The sequence below is a fragment of the Triticum dicoccoides genome, chromosome 3B, assembly GCF_002162155.2.
Source record: "Triticum dicoccoides isolate Atlit2015 ecotype Zavitan chromosome 3B, WEW_v2.0, whole genome shotgun sequence".
NCBI classification, from domain to species: Eukaryota; Viridiplantae; Streptophyta; class Magnoliopsida; order Poales; family Poaceae; genus Triticum; species Triticum dicoccoides.
In genome coordinates this window covers 154,672,954-154,693,858 of record NC_041385.1, presented here as the reverse complement: position 1 = coordinate 154,693,858, position 20,905 = coordinate 154,672,954, and the positions used below count along the sequence as shown (strand labels likewise).

Genomic DNA, 20,905 nt, shown 5'->3' with positions numbered 1-20,905 from the left:
CTGTCTCTCTGAAGTTCAAGACAAACAATTTCATTGATGTATATGTTGGAAACGATCCGGATAATATGTGGAGGTTCACTGGTATGTACGGTGAACCACATTGGGAAGATAAGCATCTCACCTGGCAGAGGATGCGTGATCTAGCTGGCATTAGTGATATGCCTTGGTTGATCATGGGAGATCTGAACGATATTGCATATTCTTTTGAAAAAGAGGGGGGGAGACCTCGTCCAGACAGATATATGAAGGCATTCCGCGATGCTCTTGATGACTGTCATCTTGTTGACTGTGGATATGTGGGAGATAAATTCACTTGGCAACGAGGCATGATCCAAGAAAGATTGGATAGAGCACTTGCAAAGGATGGGTGGCAAAGGAAATTTGTGAATGCTACTGTACATCATATGAATTATAGCAAGTCTGATCATAGGCCTATTCTGATGTCTCTGGATGAAGAGCCGGTGCACGAGCATAATGGGCCGGCCCTGCTCAGGTTTGAATCAAGATGGCTGAAGGAGAAAAGATTTTTGGAAGTTGTGCAGCAAGCATGGGATCGGTCTCATGCTCCAGCTGGGAATGTTTCGCTGGGCTATCCACAAGGACCTGCATGTTTGGGACAGATCAGTCCTTAAAGGTACAAAGAATAAACTTCGCAGTGTAAAAAAGGAGATGGAGGAGGTCTCGAGGCGAGAACTGTCCAGTGAAAATGTAGCGAGGCAGAAGGAACTAGCAATGGAGATAGAAAAATTACTAGAGATGGAAGAAATGTATTGGGCTCAACGAAGCAGGCTGAATTGGCTGCAGTTTGGAGACCGTAACACGGCGTACTTCCAGAACTTAGCCTCAGCAAGACGTTTGAGAAACCGTATTAAAAAACTAAGGAATGCCGAGGGTGTTTGGCAAGAAGCTACGGCGTATTTGAATCCTCTAATTTCACATTATTTTGCTGGTCTATTATCTACAGAGATTGAGGAACCGGACCCGGTTTTCATAAATCATGTCGTGCCTCGTGTTACAGAAAACATGAACAATGAGCTTCTGAAACCATACTCTGCGGAGGAGGTGAAAAAGGCTTTATTCTCTATAGGTGACACAAAAGCACCAGGTACGGATGGATTGCATGCCGTGTTCTTAGTGTTGGCACGTTTTTGGAGATTAACTTACAAGTGAAGTCTTGAGCGCAATAAATAATAAAGTTGTTCCTGATGGTTGGAATGATACTGTGATAGTTCTAATACCTAAAGTGGATTCCCCAGAAAATATATCACAGTATAGGCCTGTCAGTTTATGCAATGTCTTGTATAAAATCATCTCTAAAATGATAGCTTTTCGTTTAAAGGCTATTTTGGATGAAGTAATATCTCCTGTCCAGAGTGCTTTTGTACCTGGGAGATCAATCTCTGACAACATTCTCATTGCCTATGAAAGTATGCATACTATAAAAAACAAGAAGAAGGGCAAGATAGGATATTGTGCAGTAAAGCTTGATATGCACAAGGCATATGATCGGGTTGAATGGATCTTTTTGGAAAGAATGTTGAGTAGGCTCGGCTTTCATGGTGATTTTATTGACTTGTTGATGGCATGTGTCAGTTCAGTTAAATACAGAGTCAGATTTAATGATCAAGAGACCGATATATTTGTGCCAACCAGGGGCCTCTGTCAGGGGGACCCGTTATCACCTTATTTGTTTCTCTTATGTGCAGAAGGGCTTTCAAGTGCTCTAGCTCAACAAGAGGAGGTTCGTGCCATAGAGGGTGTTCGGGTGTGCAGAAATGCACCATCAGTATCTCATTTATTATTCGCTGATGATTCCCGTATACTCATGAAGGCAGATATGATTAATGCAACCTTATTGAGATCAGTGCTTGATGCTTATTGTGCTAATTCAGGCCAGCTTATTAGTGAAGCCAAATGTAGTATTTTTTCAGTCCAAATGTTGATGTGGAAATAAAAGCCCAGATGTGTACTGAACTTAATATCCACACTGAAGCAATTTCTGAAAAGTACCCGGGCCTACCCTCTATGGTGGGTCTGGATAAAAGTGATAGTTTTGTTTATTTGCTTGCAAGGATCATCGAAAGATTGAAGGGATGGAAGGAGAAGCTACTTTCCACAGGGGCGAAAGAAAATCTCTTGAAGGCAGTAATTCAGTCCTTTCCAGTGTTTGCCATGGCTGATTTTAAGATCCCCAAAAAATTATGCAAAGCGATGAATGATGCTATGTCTGCCTTTTGGTGGGGAGATTCTGAGGATCAAAAGAAGATGCATTGGTTCTCTTGGTGGCGAATGTGTGTTCCAAAAAAGTTGGGTGGCATGGGATTTCGAGATCTATTTTGGTTTAACATGGCTATGCTCTCAAAACAGACATGGAGATTGCTAAATAATCCTGACTCACTTTGTGCTCAAGTTTTGAGAGCGAAATATTATCCTGATGGGAAATTACTGAATGCGGGTCCAAAAAAAGGCTCTTCTTACACCTGGCAGAGAATTTTTGCAGGACTACAAACTTTTAAGCGTGGACACATTTGGAGAGTTGGCTCAGGAGAAAAAAATTAACATTTGGGAGGACCATTGGATCCCAAATAGTCATTCCAGGAAAGTTTTTACCAGGAGGGGAAACTGTATTTTGCGTACTGTTGATGAGTTGATTGATCAACATAATGTTAGATGGGACGAACAACTTATCAGAGATATTTTCTTACCCATTGATGCGAACAATACTCTTGCAATCCTGTTGAGTCCACACCTACAGGAAGATTTTGTGGCATGGCATAAGACAAAAAGCTTTTTGTTCTTTGTCCGTTCTGCCTATCACATTGAATGGGATCATCAGTTCGGCGCACGAACTAGAAAAAAAGATGGGCAAGGCTCTGCTGAACCGAACCCGGTGTGGGACATTTTATGGAAGCTAAAAATTCCAAGTAAGATTAAGGTGTTTCTATGGAAGGCTCTGCATGATACAGTTCCAGGCATGGCGATTCTTGCTTCGCGACACATACCCGTCTCACCACAATGCCCTATTTGTCGGTCAGGTCCGGAGAATATTCGGCACTTGTTATTTACATGCACTCGTGCACGGAAGGTTTGGTCTGCGCTCGGCCTCCTGGATATCATTGATGATGCACTGATTGCAGACATGTCAGGATCAGTAGTACTTGAGCATATTATTTGCAACCCAAACAGGAAGTCGCCGGTCCTAGGTATGTTAGGATTGCAGGAGTCAGTAGCCGTTGCGTGTTGGTATGTATGGTGGCAAAGGAGGGAAGCAGCGAAGGGCGAAACTGTAGCGGATCCCCCCCCCCCCCGGACAGCCTTTGCGATTCAGGCTCTAACATCAAATTTTGGAGTTGTTTCCCATTTCAGTAAACCACATGAAATAACGTGGGAAAAGCCAAGCTGAGGATGTTATAAATTAAATACAGATGCTGCTTTCCGTCAAGATGGTTCGGGTGCAGTTGGGGTTGTCATACGTAATAGTGCAGGTGAGGCTGTGGCAGGAGCTGCAAGTCCTTTTCATACGGCCTTTGATATTGCCTCAGCGGAGGCCCTTGCACTGCTAAAAGGGCTAGAATTAGTTGAGAAGTTGGGCTGCACACATATCACATGTAAGTCCGATTCATTGGAGCTCATTCAGGCATGCAATGGTGAGCTGGAGATCTATGGTCCTTATTCTGCGACTTTAGTTGACTGCTTTGCGAGAGCCAAGATGATTGATGGAGTTCCTTTCTCCCACTGTCCTAGGGAAGCCAATCGAGTTGCTCACCATCTGGCGAAGCACTCTTATGATACTCAGTCGGCTTTTGATTGGGATGGAGATCCACCCAATTTCATTCTTCCTTATGTAATAAATGATGTAACTCTTTTGACTGTGAAATAAAACACCGATAGGCTTTCCCTTCAAAAAAAAAGAAGATTTGAATTGAGACAGATGCAACGTCTCGCGCAAGGGCGATATCCTATTTGGCGCTTCAGCAAACGGACGCCTGAAGGCGCTTCTAATTGTCCTTCGGCCCATCTTGCCATTTTTTTGTTTCAAAATAAAGAAGGTGCGCGGGTAGTGCAATCGACAGGGATAGAATCCATGATCTCTTTCTTCCGAGTGAACCACGCAAACCACTACGCCACCTCAACGCTTGTCTTTTTTTTCTTAGCAAAACCTCAACGCTTGTGAATACAAACTTCTTGTCTTACATTTCTATGTATAGGAAATGCCCCCACCCCTACGTTTTTTTATATTTTTTACCTTTCTTTTCTTAAATTCATCAAAAAAATTCAAATCAATGTTTTTTTTTCAAAATTGATGATTTTTTCAATTTCAATGAACTTTTTTTTTCAGTTTGATTAACTTTTTCTCAAAATCAATGATCTTTTTTAACATTTTTGTGAACCTTTAAAAAAAATAAATGAATCTTTTTAATCTGATGAACTCTTTTTAGCTTGATGAACTTTTTTCAAATCTAACAAAATTTTTTCAAAATCTGATGAACTTGTTTCCAAATCCGATGAACTATTTTCAAAACTGATCAAATTTGATGATATTTTTTCGAAAATCGATGAACTTTTTTCGTAATGCGTTATTTTTTTATTTGTGTACGTTTTCCCCAATTTCATGAACTTTTTTAACCGATGAACATTTTTAACAAATATATGAACTTTTTTTTATTTCACGAACATATTAAAAATCGTACAAAACCGGAGGCTGGTCTTTTTCCTGAACTAGCAGCATAGCCGGAAAAGATGCTAGCGATGCGAGTCAATGGGGGGAACGATTTTTTCACCGAGCGAGCCACAACGAATCCGGGGGTAGCGATACAGCGATTTTAAATGGGCAGCGGCCCACTGCGGGCCGTTGATAGGCGCCACTTCTCGAACGGGTGGGCGCCCAATAGGAGCTCCCCGCGCAAGGAAGGTCCTACCCGCCGCTCTATGCGGCAGGATGTCGCCCGCCCGCACAGGGGTATACGACTGGGCCGGCCCATGAAAATCAGCGATAGGCTGCGACCAGGTACCCGTAGCTAGTAAAGAAAGGGGCATTTCCTATTTGGCGCTGCAGGCGCCGGTTACTGTTGTTTCTGCAAACCGGCGCCTGCAGGCGCGTCAGCTGGGCCGGCCCATCTAGCTTTTTTTCTGTGTTTATAAAAAAGAAACAACCCGCGACCTCCCCGAGCAAATTACATGTGCAACCACCACACCTCCCGTCCGGGTTCTGTTTGTAATGAACTTTCTACCTTTCTTATTCTTTCTCTTCCCTTTTCCGTTTTTGTTTTTTTCCTTTTTTCTTTTTTCTTTTTTTGTTTTTTCTTCTTTCTGTTTTAAATGCGTGATTGTAAGTTGGTGAATTTTTCTTCAAAATACGGACGTTTAAAAAAATGCATGGCCTGTTTTCAATTTTTGTGAACTTTTCTAAAAAATTGATGAACTTGTTTTTCAAATTCAATGAACTTTTTAAAAAATCGATGAACTTTTTCAATTCAATGAACTTTTTTCAAATTTGATGAATTTTTTTTATGTTTGTGAACTTCTCTAGAAAATTGGTGATTTTGTTTTTGAAAATCTGTGAACTTTTTCAATTTCGGTGAACCTTTTTCAAATTTGATAAACTTTTTTGAAACCGATAAACTTTTGTTTGAAAATTGATGAACTTTTTTCAAGTTTGTGAACTTTTCTTGAAAACCGATTAACTTTTGTTTGAAAACTGATGAACTTTTTTCAATTTCGATGAAACTTTTTTCAAATTTGATGAACTTTTTCAAATTTGATGAACTTTTTGTTAGAAAAATGATGAAAGTTTTTTCAAGTTTGTGAACTTTTTCTTGCAAATTGATGAACTTTGTTCAAAATCTATGAACCTTTTCAAATTCATGATTTTTTACGTCAAATAATTCAGAAAATATTAATTGGTATTGTTTTGTGCAATAAAATAGCGAGGCACCTTTGTTATTATGCATTTGGCGCTGTTACCTAACACTAGTGGCAAGTAGTTCTAGTGGCTACTGACACTGCATGAGTTCGAAACATGTCCAAAGCATTTATATTTGCTATTTTTTGAACGCACGCTATGATTTTAAATGTTGTACACGGTAGTTGGGCCGGCCCAACTCGACAGTGTAGTAGGCGCTAGGGACAGCTTCTGGCGCCTGTGGCGCCCAATAGGAGCTCTTGAAGAAAGGTGCGCGAATGGAGGATCGAACCCAGCAACTCGTCCTATAGAGTATGCACTACTACTGAATGAACTAGTGTGCTTTACTGGTTTAAAACAACGAAAATCATTAGGAACAAACCGCCTAACAAAGATCCGAATATTTTTGAAAAATTCAAACGCATTCTTCTAAAAGAAAACTAAAAGTTTTGCAAAATTCAAATACTTTCAAAATTGTGAACAAATTTTAGAAAAATGAAATATTTTCCAAAATCATGAACAATTTTCTGAAAATCCAGAACAAAAGTTGGAAACACAAGCATGTTTTTAAACCCCCAAACAATATTTCAAAGCATGAACATTTTTTGAAATTTGTCAGCAATTTTTTAAACTCATTAAAAAGAGGAAACATGAACATTTTTTGAAATTTGCGAACTTCTTGGAAATTCCAAACGTTTTCTGAAAAGTTGTGAAAATTCTAAACCAAATAATTATGAACATTTTTTTAAAACAGGAACAAACTTTGAATCCACAATTGTCTTTGAAATGTTAGAACAATTTTTGGAAACAGAAACATTTTTCGAAATTCTGAACATTCTTTGAAAAAATGAAACAACAACATTCCATTATTTAAAAAAAACAGGAAGAAAATTTGCAACCACGAACATTTTTTGCAATTTTAGAGCAAGTTTTGAAATTCAGAACTTTTTTTGAGAAGTTGCGAAAAATTTGAACAAAAAGATTGCAAACATTTTTAGAAATATATGAACAATATTTTAAAATCCCAAAATACAGGAGACATTTTTTGAATTTATGAAGAAAAATTGAATGTACAAGCATTTTCTGAATTTTCCAAAGATGTTTTGAGTACAGGAATTTCTTTTAAAAAAAGAAAAAGAAACCTGAAAAAGAAAAAGGAACAGAAAAGAAATGAAATAAAGAAATGAAAAAAAGATTTAAACGATAAAATGAAAACCGGTATAACAAGAAAACCGGTTCAGGGAAGCTTCTCCATAGACCGGATGCGGTTGTACGTGGCCGGCCAGGGCATCGCTGTTCGGTCGCTCGTCCGTGCGAAGCGCCGGCAGTTTGACGGAAAGCGCGTCAAATAGATTTGCGCCCGCGCAAGGCGTCTCCGGTTGGCCGGACAGAACCGTTTTCCCATAGGCTCATATAGAACATGTGGCCCAGGCCAAATCCATGTTGCACGTAGCGCGGGCGGGCTGAAGTGAGGCCCACTCAATTTCACGCCCATCCACCGCGAAAACGAAAGGTAGTTGAGCGATCAATATTTCCGAAAAAAAACACGAAGGGAGGCACAGCGCATCGCCCCTCTCCTACCTCCACCGCTCAGAGCCCAGAACCCACCTGCTCCTCCCCCGCCGGGCGGCGGAGATGAGCACGTGGAGCTAAGTCGTGACGGCGCACAAGCCCACCAGCGCCAGCTACTCCTACGTAGGCAACTTCACCAGCCCTCACGAGCTCGACCTCGCCGTGGCGTACGCACCCACACAACCCCTCTCCGCTCCCTCCCTCGAATCCCCAGCCTAGTAGGGTTTAGCTCCCGCCCGGCTCCGCATATTAATTCCTGCTACTCTGTTCGGCCTTGTAAGCGACCAAGAGCATATGGGTGGCGAGGCAAGGGAGTAAAGGGGCACGAGTGAATAGAGGCTGTTGGGCTTTGGGGCCTTGTAATAGGAATAGGGCTAGTGGGCCGTTGGCCTCTCTAGTTGGAGTACGTACTTATAGCACGACTCGTTCTCCAGATCGGCAGCGAAGTTGTAATCGATAGCTCGCTCATTCTATCCCCTTTCCCAACTCTTTCTTCCACCTCAAGACAAGCCCACTCTGTAATTGAATTCCCCTACAGAGTGAATTATCCTGCGATTTGTGATCCTTATCAAGTAAGGTTATCACAATTGGTATCAGATTCGGGCGATTGGTGGCGGGGCGGCGAATCGGGCTCGACTGCGCGGAGGTTGGGTTCTCCTGTAAAATTCCGACGCGGAGGCGGAGCTCGCGGCGGCGGTGAGCGGTCGCTTATCGTGTGCGACGCAGGCGGCGCTTCTGAGTGGCGGCAGGGTGCATTCGACGGCGGATTGGGTCAGCACAAGGTTTCCCAGGGTCCGTTCACTGGGTGTAAAATTCCGAGGTGCGGCAAGACTGGCGTTGTTCGGGAGGCGTGGGAGATCGGTTGCAGAGGATAGAGCGCGGGCGGAGGCGGAGAAGCAGCGCTCCAGTACTCGCCGATCTAGGCGGCGGTAGACCTCGGTCACTACGGCCCCCCCAAGGCAAGCGCGCAGACGGAGTTCATGCTCGGCTCCATGGAGGCGTTCGAGTCGCGAGTGATGAAGAAGCTGGAAGTCCTGGCAGGTTTGGGGGACAAAATCAACCGGATAGATGAGCTCTTCGCCAGGATCGATGAGTTGGATCAGAAGTTCAACACTCAGGTGGAACGCATCGATGTGATTCAGAGTAACATGAACCTGACAATGAAGTCAATTGGCGAGGTGCGACAGGAACAAGTGGCGGCCGCGAAGGATCAGATGTCCAAGCATTCGCCGTCCGAATCATCACCCTCAGCCAACGACAGCATAATGGGTACTCCTCCTATCGTAAATTCCCTGAACAAAACACATCCACTTAACCCTCCTGCACCTACGGAGCAACAGCGTCAGCAGTCAAATTTGGAGAAGCAAAAAGTAGCATTTGTAGCCTCTTGTGAAGAGCAACATCCACGTCGACCTTGGATGCCCAAAATGGATTTCCCCGTTTTGATGGTAGTGATGTACGCATATGGCTCGACGGATGTGAAGCTTATTTTTCCTTGTACGAGATTCCTGAATTCTTTAGAGTTACTTCTGCTACATTGCACATGTGTGGCGATGCGGCCAATTGGTTTCATGCGTATAAACTGACTCATCAGTGGCCTAATTGGCATGAGTTTCGCTCTGCTGTGATGTCAGAGTTTGATGTCAACGTGCACAGACACAAAATGAAAGAGTTGATGATGCTAAAACAGTCAGGGTCAGTGGCAGAGTACAAAAGAGAGTTTACGCAATTAAAGCCCTGTTCGGAGGCTCTCCACTCCACGACTCCGCTTCCGGAGCGGCCGGAGCCGCAGTTGAAAATCGTGGAGTGGGCAAAGAGGTACTCTGCAGCTCCTTGTATTCTGCGGAGCTGGTGAAGTGCCGAACAGGGCCTAACTTACCAATTGCTGTTGTATGAAAACACAGTTAGCGACACATTCCTGGTAACTAGGTTTGTGTTGGGTTTGAGAGAGGAGTTGAGAGCTGCGGTGGAGATGCAAATACCAGCGACAGTCAGCGAAGCTGCGATGTATGCTGGTATTCAGGAAGAGGTCTTGGCTAGAAGCAAACATGTTAAATGGACAAACCACAAAGCAATGGGTTCAAAAACTGATTACAAGGCTCAACCAGTGGCTGCAGGAGATCTATGGAAAGCTAGACAGCTGAAAGAGTTTCGAAGGGCTAATGGTCTTTGTTATAGTTGTGGAGAAAAATACACACCAACTCACGTGTGTGCTAAGCACCCGGTTCAGGCAACTGTGCAAGCATTGCAATGTGAAGGCCCTACTATTCTATCTGATGAAGTGCTTGATGCAGTTGAGGAACAGGAAGCAGCCTTACAAGAGATGCAGCTATCGGTAAATGCCATTTCAGGGGCAGATCATCCAAGGACAATCAGGTTGCGAGCCTTAATTGGGAATCAAGTTGTGCTAATTCTGTTGGATTCGGGCAGCACTCACAGCTTTATAGATATTGAGATGTTAGCCCGAGCGCAGCTCACACACCAAGAGTTGAAAACACCACTGCAGGTGAAGGTGGCAAATGGGGGAATGCTACAGTGCAAATCAGTGGTGCCTGAGCTGCACTGGTGGGTTCAGGGCCACACTTTTAGCTACCCAATGAAAGTACTAGACCTAGGAGGATATGATATGATCCTGGGGATGGATTGGCTAGAGCAATGGGGTGAAATGACTTGTCAGTGGAAAGAAAAATGGGTGAGGTTCCAATTTCAAGACCAGCTCATAACCTTGCAAGGCTTGTTACCTCCAGCCAACCCGGTGTTACAAGAAGTATCAGTTGAGCAAGCCATGAGATGGCACACTGGTAATGACATTTGGGCAACTACTTTGATCACTCCTGTGATGTCAAAAACACCAAATGAAATTCCGAATGAGGTGCAAGTAGTGATACAAGAATTTGTGGATGTGTTCCAAGATCCTAAAACATTACCCCCTTCAAGACCCCTAGATCATGCCATACACCTGGTACCTGGGGCTCTTCCAGTGAATGTAAGACCTTACAGATACTCTCCTCTTCAAAAGGATGAAATTGAAAAACAAGTGGCTGAGATGCTAGAAGCGGGGTTGATAACCCCTAGTGTCAGTCCTTTTGCCTCTCCCGTGTTACTGGTAAAAAAGAAAGATGGCACATGGAGATTCTGTGTGGATTACAGGAAACTTAACTCCATCACGGTGAAGAGTAGGTTTCCTATGCCTGTGGTGGATGAACTATTAGATGAGTTGGCAGGCACTAAGTGGTTTACAAAGTTGGATCTAAGAGCAGGTTACCACTAGATCAGAATGGTACCTGAAGATGAACATAAAACAGCTTTTCGAACCCATAATGGTCATTATCAGTTCAAGGTCATGGCGTTTGGACTTGCTACAGCTCCGGGTACTTTCCAGGGTAACATGAATTTGTACTTGTCCAAAGGGAACAAAAAGTATGTCATATCCTTCATGGATGACATCTTGGTGTTCAGCCAGTCTCTAGTGGACCATATAGCTCACCTGAGAGAAGTGCTGCAAATTTTGAGAGAAAACCAGTTTTATGCTAAGATGAGCAAATGCTCTTTTGCTCAACAACAATTAGAGTATTTGGGTCATATTATCTCAGATAAAGGGGTGGCTACAGATCCTGAGAAAACTAAAGTGATGTTGGAGTGGCCTGTTCCTCAAAATGTCACAGAACTCCGAGGATTTCTGGGTCTCACCGGGTATTACAGGAAGTTTGTGCAGCATTATGGTATTATTGCAAAACCTCTGACACAGCTACTGCAGAAAAATAATTTTGCATGGTCCGAGGCGGCTCAACAGGCTTTTGATAATCTGAAAGTTGCTATGTCCACTACTCCTGTGCTGTTGTTACCCGACTTTGATAAGCAGTTCACCATTGAAACAGATGCATGCTCAACGGGTATTGGAGCTGTTCTTTTGTAACAAGGACATCCTGTAGCATTCTACAGTAAAGCACTGGGCATTAAGAATCAGCAACTGTCCATATATGAGAAAGAGTTTTTAGCTATCATGATGGCAGTGGAGAAATGGAGAGCTTACTTGCAAAGATGACCTTTTATTATCAAAACCGATCATCAGAGTTTGTGTCAGTTAGGGGATCAAATTCTCACATTTAATCTTCAACGAAAAGCCATGACTAAACTGGTGGGACTTCAGTTTCAGTTTCAGTATAAAAAGGGGACTGAAAACACTGTGGCTAATGCATTATCAAGAGTAGGACATCTGCTTGCGGTGTCTGCAACTTCTCAGAGTCAACCGGTGTGGATGCAAGAGGTGGTGAATTCTTATGAAGTGGACCCTAAAGCACAACAATTAATACAACAGCTAGCAGTTTCTACTGAGAATGCAGAAGGATTTTCCTTGCAGCAAGGGATAATCAAATTTCAAGATAGAATTTGGATTGGAGCAAATTTAGCTCTAAAAACCAAATTAATATCTGCATTTCATGATAGTGCAATGGGAGGCCATTCGGGGATACTTGCTACTTACCAGAGAGTTGACAAACTGTTTGCTTGGTCAGGATTGAAGAATGATGTGACTGAATATGTGCAACAATGTGACATTTGTCAGAAAGCAAAACATGAACATTGCAAGTACCCTGGCCTTCTGAATCCTTTGCCTGTTCCTGAGGGCCCTTGGCAGCAAGTGACTATGGATTTCATCGAAGGACTCCCTAAATCTGCTGGGTACAATGTCATATTGGTGGTGGTTGATAGACATACTAAATATGCCCATTTCATTCCTCTTAAACATCCCTTTTCTGCTCCTGTTGTGGCCAAAGCATTTTTGGAGGCAGTGGTTAAATTGCATGGACCTCCACTTACTATAGTATCTGACAGAGACAAGGTTTTCACAAGCAACTTTTGGAGGGATCTGTTCAAACTATGGGACACCAAGTTGCACATGTCTACTGCATACCACCCACAAACTGATGGTCAGAGTGAGAGAGTCAATCAGTGATGTGACCAGTGGTGCAAAAAGAGATCAAGTTATCAAATCAAATAGTTTGACCATTGGCCAAATTACAATGAAAGTACCATCATCAGAACCACCAGCTGAAGAAGTCACGCCAAATTTTCGTACTCCAAGTTGGACATTGGTCGGTGCTATTCCAATTCAAGTAGCCTAATTTTTTTTAGTTTTCGTTAGTAAGTTTCATCCGAATAGAAACCGCTATGGTACGGTCTTGTTTTGGTTGTTTAGATCCTGCGTGATCTATTTTGGTTAGGCATGATCCTGCCTGATTAACAACGTTGCCGGATTATTTTATTAGGAAAGTCCTAGTTATATGGTTGAGAGAGAGAGTCCTAGTTTTCCTTCTCTTTGTTTTGCACGTGAGTGTTTTGCACGTTAGGATAGAGTCCAGGTCGGTTTGTGAGCTCAGGGTCGCCTATAAATATGGCTGGCTTCGGCCATGTAACGCAGATTGGTTTTTCTTAAATCGTGAGTCAATAAAGTTACAGAAAACGTTCCATGTCGAGGGACACCAAATATCGTCTTCGTTGCTGATCCGTGAGGATTTTGTTGCTGCTGTGCGTGGAGTCGATTCAATCTACTTGACGCAAGTTTTCGTTCTTACGGTCTTGCATCTTTGCTCGACCGGAATTTCTTGTTGCTGCTAGTATCGTGAAAGATCGGGCCGACGAACGACTCGCCATCTAGTCGAGTCTACATCAAGTGGTATTCAGAGCTAAGGTTGTTCACGGTACTGTGTTGATTAAGATGTCAACCTCGGCCGACAAGGGTGACGAGGTTGCTGCTGATTCTGAGGAAATAGTGCGTCCAGTGTATGCGGATGATATTCCTCAAAATATTCGGGATGGTTTTGACCACACATGCAACTACTTCAAGCAATGTCATGACGCGCTCGGCAAAAGGATAGATGTCCTGATCACTCGGTTCGATGGTTTGGCAGACATCATCAATATGCCGGCAGCGACTTCTGCACCACCACAGACTGCTCCGGCTGCTCCACTGTATTATGCACCACCAGCTCACGACGGATATGCTGGCGTGCATGATCGCCGTCTGGCGGCACACCCTCATGCTGGAGATGATGGTTTCGGTGATGGCATTGACCACGCGGGGTACGCGCCACGACCACGACACTATGAGCCTCGTCCCGAAACATCCATTCGTGGTGGAGTGCATGACCGAGTTGGTCAAGCTGTGCGTGTGCCTTTGGATGATGGAATTGGGCGCATAAAAATTTCAATCCCTTCGTTCTCCGGCAAGTGCAAACCAGAAGGCTATTTGGAGTGGGAGATGCGTGTTGATCAAATTTTTGATGCCCATCATTATAGCGAGGAGAAGAAAGTTCAACTTGCTGGAATTGAATTCACCGGATACGCGCTAATTTGGTGGAATCAAATTTGTCGTTCAAGACATCGGCCGACGACTTGGCGAGGTATGAAAGAATTCATGAGGCGACGTTTTGTTCCTGAGCACTATAAAAGAGACATGTACAACAAGTTGCAGCGGCTCTCTCAAGGTAATATGAGTGTTGATGAATATTACAAGGAGATGGAATTGCTTATGATACGTACAGGGACAACGGAGGATCCGGAGGCGACTATGGCTCGTTTCTTTAACGGGCTAAATATCGAGGTGCAGGATCGTGTTGAGATGGTGGTCTACTACAACATACAAGATCTTGTGCACCAAGCTGTGCGTGCGGAACAACAGATTAAGCGACGCCAAGTCAACATTGTTCCCAGTACCACTTTGAACACATGGCGACGCTCGCAGTATAAGAGTGAGGATGTCGGTCCTAGCTCCAGGGCAACATCATCAAATCGCTCTCATGGTTCCGTGCAAAAGGATGCTTCAAAATCAGGACTGTCGATGGTTGATTCTAGTGCACAGTCGACCGGACGCACTAGTGACATAGAGTGTTTCAAGTGTGGAGAAAGGGGACATATGAAGCGTGAATGTCCTAATGAGAAAAGAATGTTGCTCACGAGAGATGGCTATGCATCCGCTAGTGATGAAGAGGCAGTTTCTGACACTTCTGGTGAAAAATCTGAAGATGTTGAAAATGTGGTTGCGAGTTTCGAAGCTGCTGAATCATATCCGTCTTTGATGGTGCAACGGGTGCAAGAAGATCGCATTGAGGATAAGGGGCAGCGATGGAATATTTTTCAAACTCAATGCAAAATCGACAACACTAATTGTAAGTTGATCATAGATGGAGGAAGCTACACCAACGCGGTTAGCAAGGACTTGGTGGATGCTTTAGCTTTGCCTACCTGGAAGCACCCACAATCCCACTGCGTCGAATGGTTATATCAGTCGGGGAAACTGAAAGTTACTCACAAGGTGCGTCTCAATTTTTCGGTTGGTGACTATACTGATACAGTGATTTGTGATGTATTGCCGATGGATGCATGTCATTTATTGTTGGGGAGACCGTGGCAATATGACCGTCATGCCACACATGAGGGACGGTCCAATACATACTCTTTTTGGAAAGCCGGAAGACGACATGTTCTGCGTTCTATGTTTATGGGAGAAATCATGGTGGACACAACTGCTTCACTGAAGAAGTCAATGAAATCTCCCGCAAAACCGAGGACGGTTTTGTTTCAAGGAGGAGGGGATGATGTGACCAGAGGTGCAAAAAGAGATCAAGTTATCAAATCAAATAGTTTGACCATTGGCCAAATTACAATGAAAGTACCATCATCAGAACCACCAGCTGAAGAAGTCACGCCAAATTTTCGTACTCCAAGTTGGACATTGGTCGGTGCTATTCCAATTCAAGTAGCCTAATTTTTTTTTAGTTTTCGTTAGTAAGTTTCATCCGAATAGAAACCGCTATGGTACGGTCTTGTTTTGGTTGTTTAGATCCTGCGTGATCTATTTTGGTTAGGCGTGATCCTGCCTGATTAACAACGTTGCCGGATTATTTTATTAGGAAAGTCCTAGTTATATGGTTGAGAGAGAGAGTCCTAGTTTTCCTTCTCTTTGTTTTGCACGTGAGTGTTTTGCACGTTAGGATAGAGTCCAGGTCGGTTTGTGAGCTCAGGGTCGCCTATAAATATGGCTGGCTTCGGCCATGTAACACAGATTGGTTTTTCTTAAATCGTGAGTCAATAAAGTTACAGAAAACGTTCCATGTCGAGGGACACCAAATATCGTCTTCGTTGCTGATCCGTGAGGATTTTGTTGCTGCTGTGCGTGGAGTCGATTCAATCTACTTGACGCAAGTTTTCGTTCTTACGGTCTTGCATCTTTGCTCGACCGGAATTTCTTGTTGCTGCTAGTATCGTGAAAGATCGGGCCGACGAACGACTCGCCATTTAGTCGAGTCTACATCAATCAGTGCTTGGAAATGTATTTGAGGTGTGCAGTACATGATACTCCAACCAAATGGCAGACTTGGCTTCCTCTTGCTGAATTCTGGTACAATACCAATTTCCATTCTTCCTTGGGGTGCTCTCCTTTCAAGGCCTTGTATGGGTATAATCCTAGCTATGGATTCTTTTCTTCTCTGCTCCAATCTGACAACATTGAAGTTGAACAGTGGCTCAGGGAACACCAGGCTCACTCAGCAGTCTTAAAAGCTAACTTAATGAGAGCTCAAGCAAAAATAAAACACTATGCAGATGCACGCAGATCGGACAGATCATTTTCAGTGGGTGACTATGTGTATCTGAAGCTCCAGCCATATGCTCAACATTCTGTGGTCAACAGGCCGTGTCCTAAGCTGGCATATAAGTACTATGGGCCATTTGAGGTCTTGGAATGCATTGGACCAGCAGCGTACAAGTTATTGCTGCCTGAGGGTGCACAAATCCACCCAGTGTTTCATGTATCTCAGCTAAAGGAACACAAACCTGCTCATACTCCAGTGTTTTCTGAACTCCCAACTCAAGTGGATCTGTCTGCAGGTAATTTGGTTCCTGTGCAAGTCCTCAAACGGAAGATGGTGAAGAAAGGCAACGTCGCGCACATGCAAATCCGGGTCCAGTGGTCGGGTCTTCCGGAAGCAGCAGCTACGTGGGAAGATTATGAAGTCCTGAAGAAACGCTATCCGGCGGCACCAGCATGGGGGCATGCTGGATTTCCAGCGGGCGGCACTGTAAGCGACCAAGAGCATATGGGTGGCGAGGCAAGGGAGTAAAGGGGCACGAGTGAATAGAGGCTGTTGGGCTTTGGGGCCTTGTAATAGGAATAGGGCTAGTGGGCCGTTGGCCTCTCTAGTTGGACTACGTACTTATAGCACGACTTGTTCCCTCAAAAAAAAAAAAACTTATAACACGACTCGTTCTTCAGATCGGCAGCGAAGTTGTAATCGATAGCTCGCTCATTTTATCCCCTTTCCCAACTCTTTCTTCCACCTCAAGACAAGCCCACTCTGTAATTGAATTCCCCTACAGAGTGAATTATCCTGCGATTTGTGATCCTTATCAAGTAAGGTTATCACAGGCCTCGACCCTTCTGCGTTCGAATTCCCGGAGCCCTAGGGTTTCGCTCCCGGCTAGAGGCGGGCGCCTGATTCATTCCTCTTCGTCGAGTCGATTTTTCTGATTAGCTTCCTGAGAGGATCTGAGGTTATGAGCTCAGGTGCAGCACTACTGCACACAGTATTTCTCTGGTAATGTGTATCCTTCTGAAAGTTCTTTTGCAGTCGTCCGATTCCACCTTCCAGTCAGTTTAGGAGATAAGGAGAGACCCTTGTCCTGTAGATCATATATACACACAATTGTGATTTCAAGCATCCCCTGCACAAATCGATGGAGAAAGCTTCTGTTTCGGATGATTCTCCAGATTCGAGCACCGATTGTGATTGGTCCCAGCTTCAGGCTGACCTGCTCCTCCAGATCTTTGGCACTCTCGAGATCCCTGATCTCTTCAGCTCAGGTGCGGTCTGTCGATCATGGCACCTCATTTATCTGGAGGCCCGCCGTCTCCAGCGGTGCTCGCCGAACCAGAGCCCCTGCCTTGTTTACTCGTCCAGCGACCGTGACGCTAACACGGTCACCCTGCATAACATGTCCACCAACAAGCTTTACCACGTCACTCTATCGGAGCCTGCCTTCCGCACACGCCACGTCATGGGCTCCTCCTACGGCTGGCTCATCACCGCCGATGAGCGGTCAAATCTCATACTAGTCAACCCTGTAACCAGAGCTCAGATAGCTATGCCTCCCCCTGAAACCATGAACAATGTTAGACTGCAGTACACTGAAGACGGTGTGCTAGACGGATATGATGTTCTTTACATGGATCTGTTCTCTCGGGATTTTGACACTGAAATGGACCCGTACCATCTTACACTTGAAGAAGCCCGCTTCTACCTCTATGCGAGGGTCGCTCTTTCTTGTGATCCCTCCCATGGAAACTGCACAGTTCTCGTAGTACAATTGCCAAAGGATCAACTCTCTTATACTAGGGTTGGGGACACCAAATGGACTTGGATTGATGCAAATCCAAATTGTTGGGCTTATCAAGATATACTTTATAACAACAATGATGGTTTGTTTTATGGTGTTCGTGGTAGGGGTGAGGTTGATTCTATTGATCTTAATGAACCTTCCGCTGAAGTGAAAGTTATTTTGAAGCCGATCATATCCTATCAAGCGCATAGTAGATATATTGTTCAAGCCCCATGGGGAGATTTTTTCCAGATATGGAGGCATGATAAATATAATAAGGAGAATGGAATAACAGAGCGGGTTGCAGACAAATTTTATGTGTACAAGATTGATTTTGCTAAACAAAAGCTCGTTGAAACAAATAACATCCAAGATCTCGCAATTTTCATTGGTTACAACAGCTCATTTATGCTTCCAGTGAAAGACTTTTCTACGTTGATTCCCAACAGCATCTACCACACGGATGACTTGCTGGATTATATCTTCTGTCAAAGATCTAGTCTTAGGCAGGCTGTTGTCTTTAATACGAAAGATAGCAGTTTCATTGAGTTATCGCCCCCTAGTTCAGATTCAAGATTGAACTGGCCACCCTCGGTTTGGATTCAACCATCACTTACTTGAGGTTAGTGAAACTTACTAATGCAGAATATATATGTTATTTTATCTGCTTTATACTTTTTTTGGGGTATCTATCCATGTTCTGTAGTTGGCCAGTTAGACCTTTGTAATCGGCACAAGTGATCATGTCTCCTCCATCTTGTGGAGCCATGCACTTAGGCTGCATGATCAGTATTAAGTAATGGCTACAATTTTTTTCAATATTTCTACTTGTAAATAGATGTTTCGGATGTAAACCTATCCATTCAGTAGGATAAGATTGCTATGGTTGTTTTCAAGGAACACACTTAACTAAGTACTCTCTTGCTTAAAGTGTATTAATACAGAAAGTTTGGAACTTGTAGTGTTGCTAAAACGCGCTTAAATGCTTATCCTTTTATGCTTATTATGGCTGCCAAACCAAATATTTATACTTAAATCTAGATCGAAATCCTTTTGTTGCTCTTGGATGGTTCGGTACATGATACATCAACAATTAAGGAGGCCTACGAATAAATATTAAAGTGCCTGAACTAGCTTTGTTAATATCCTACTCCGAATTGTTTTATTCGTCTGTCCCTAAATCTTTATGTCAAATTATTATCTCTTTCCTAAGGTACCAGCATACTGTTTCGAGTGATCCTAAAACAAATTCTGAACTTTCTTTAGGCGTTACAATATCACTTTTCCAATTTATTATCATCACTGTTTATGATGATTAGCACTCCCTCCGTTCCAAAATAGATGACCCAACTTTGTACTAATTTTGTACTAAAGTTAGTAAAAAGTTGAGTCATCTATTTAGGAGTATTACTTATCATGTAAGGTTAGGTCATGAATTTGTCCACGTGCCAGAACCATGACTAGGTTTCGAGATCTTATGGGTTTCAACTCTTGCCTACCCCTACTTGTCTGGGACTAAAACGCTTTGTTGTTGTTGTATTCAATACATGTATGATCAACTAGCTGGTACGAAGTAATGTAAATAAATCCAATCATGTATTCATGTAGTACATCCATCTCCTATTCTCCATACAAATCTGATGATCACTGTAGAAATATAATCATATTGCGTGAACCCCCAAAACAAGAGTAGCAATTGTCTCGGACCATTAGCTCAAAGTCAACTCTAAATTTTGTAGACATAATCATTTATTCATTGTAAATAAGTAATAATCATGTCTTTTGTGCTGGCAAAATATTGTACTACTAAATAGTTGTAACACGATGGTCGGAGCTAGTCATCATAACCGATGCTTTATTTTTTGTTTTTCAAATTATTCTTGCAAATATCTGGTGAATGGAACACTGTTTATCAAGGCCTTCAAATATAGAGGCCCTACTTGGAATTAGCTGCCTAAATGGCACATAACTGACTCGTGCCTATTTTAAGGTCCTGCCAGTAATAAACCAGCCTGTTTTCAAGGTCCTGTTCAGCAATTATGAAATTTCATCTTGCTACTTTTTAAAATGAACCAACATGTTATTCAAAAGAATTATTAGCTTTGCATATATATGCCTAGATGCTGATACTCACTATGTGTTGTCTCTGCTTAAGGGGCCTTAAAAGTGCTTGAGTGTCCAGGCAAGTTTGGAACTTATTATGCACTTTGTTCAGGAGATATTACAGGCCAGTTAAGAAGACATGTCAATGGGAAAATATTCAGTCGTAGCTTTCTACCATTTTACTTTGAAATATAATGGATCTTGTTCTGAATTTCTGATGAGTCATTCCTACTGGTTGTTGAGACAGGCACCAGAGCATTCACATCTGAAGGTTCACATCTTGGAAAACAAACTTATCTTGAGAAGCTGCCTCCCTTGGTCATCACAACAGTTCAAATAACAAGATTAGGGCCTCTGCTACGTCTATTGTTTTAGTTGGTTCAGAGGAACTTGGGATATCAATAACTGTTCGTGAGGCAAGTGTAAGGAAACTTTCCTTTTGGTGTACCACCCATGCCGATGAATATCTTTAGTTTATGCAGACAGTTTGACCACTACTAGTCCACTGTTTCGGCAAAGGTTTATTGCTGATGGAATTGAAACTTTGGTCAGGATAGGTGTCCCAGTTAACGCTGTTATCTCCTTGTGGTGGAACTGTCTGTTCTTTGGTCGGTACCTGACCTTGTTCATTATAGGTGCACTTGTTGGAGAAAATTTTGCCGTCAAGCAAATCTTTCCCTTCCTTAGGATTCTTGCTATATTCTCATGTATCGATTCCTCCAAGATGAGTAATCCAGTGTCTGCAACATAGTTGGAACTTCTTTGCTCTAATTGATGATGGCTTTTCTGCTTTTGAAAGCCTTGTACTCAATCAATTCTTCCAGCAAGTATTTTGGCAGGAAAAACTATCTTTTCGGAATAATGGATATAGTCATTGGTGAAAAATAGATAGATTGGGGATTCTGTTGGAGATGGACTATCAACCGTTACGGCGTTTCCAAATGCGCCAGAGGG

At 43.1% G+C, this 20,905-nt stretch overlaps 1 protein-coding gene across 2 annotated transcripts; it reads left to right on the top strand.

The window, feature by feature from the left end:
* The first annotated feature begins 7,763 nt into the window (after window positions 1-7,763).
* On the top strand, window positions 7,764-20,762 carry LOC119275297 (F-box only protein 7-like). Of its 2 annotated transcripts, XM_037556118.1 has the most exons (3): window positions 7,764-8,051; window positions 16,889-18,470; window positions 20,199-20,762. In XM_037556118.1, the coding sequence occupies exon 2, from the start codon at window positions 17,207-17,209 to the stop codon at window positions 18,467-18,469; it is 1,263 nt and encodes a 420-aa protein (XP_037412015.1). In that variant the 5' UTR covers window positions 7,764-8,051; window positions 16,889-17,206; the 3' UTR covers window position 18,470; window positions 20,199-20,762. The 2 variants fall into 2 exon arrangements, with proteins under 2 accessions (XP_037412015.1, XP_037412013.1); XM_037556116.1 differs by lacking the exon at window positions 7,764-8,051 and having other exon boundaries at window positions 16,736-18,470.
* Window positions 20,763-20,905: the final 143 nt, after the last annotated feature.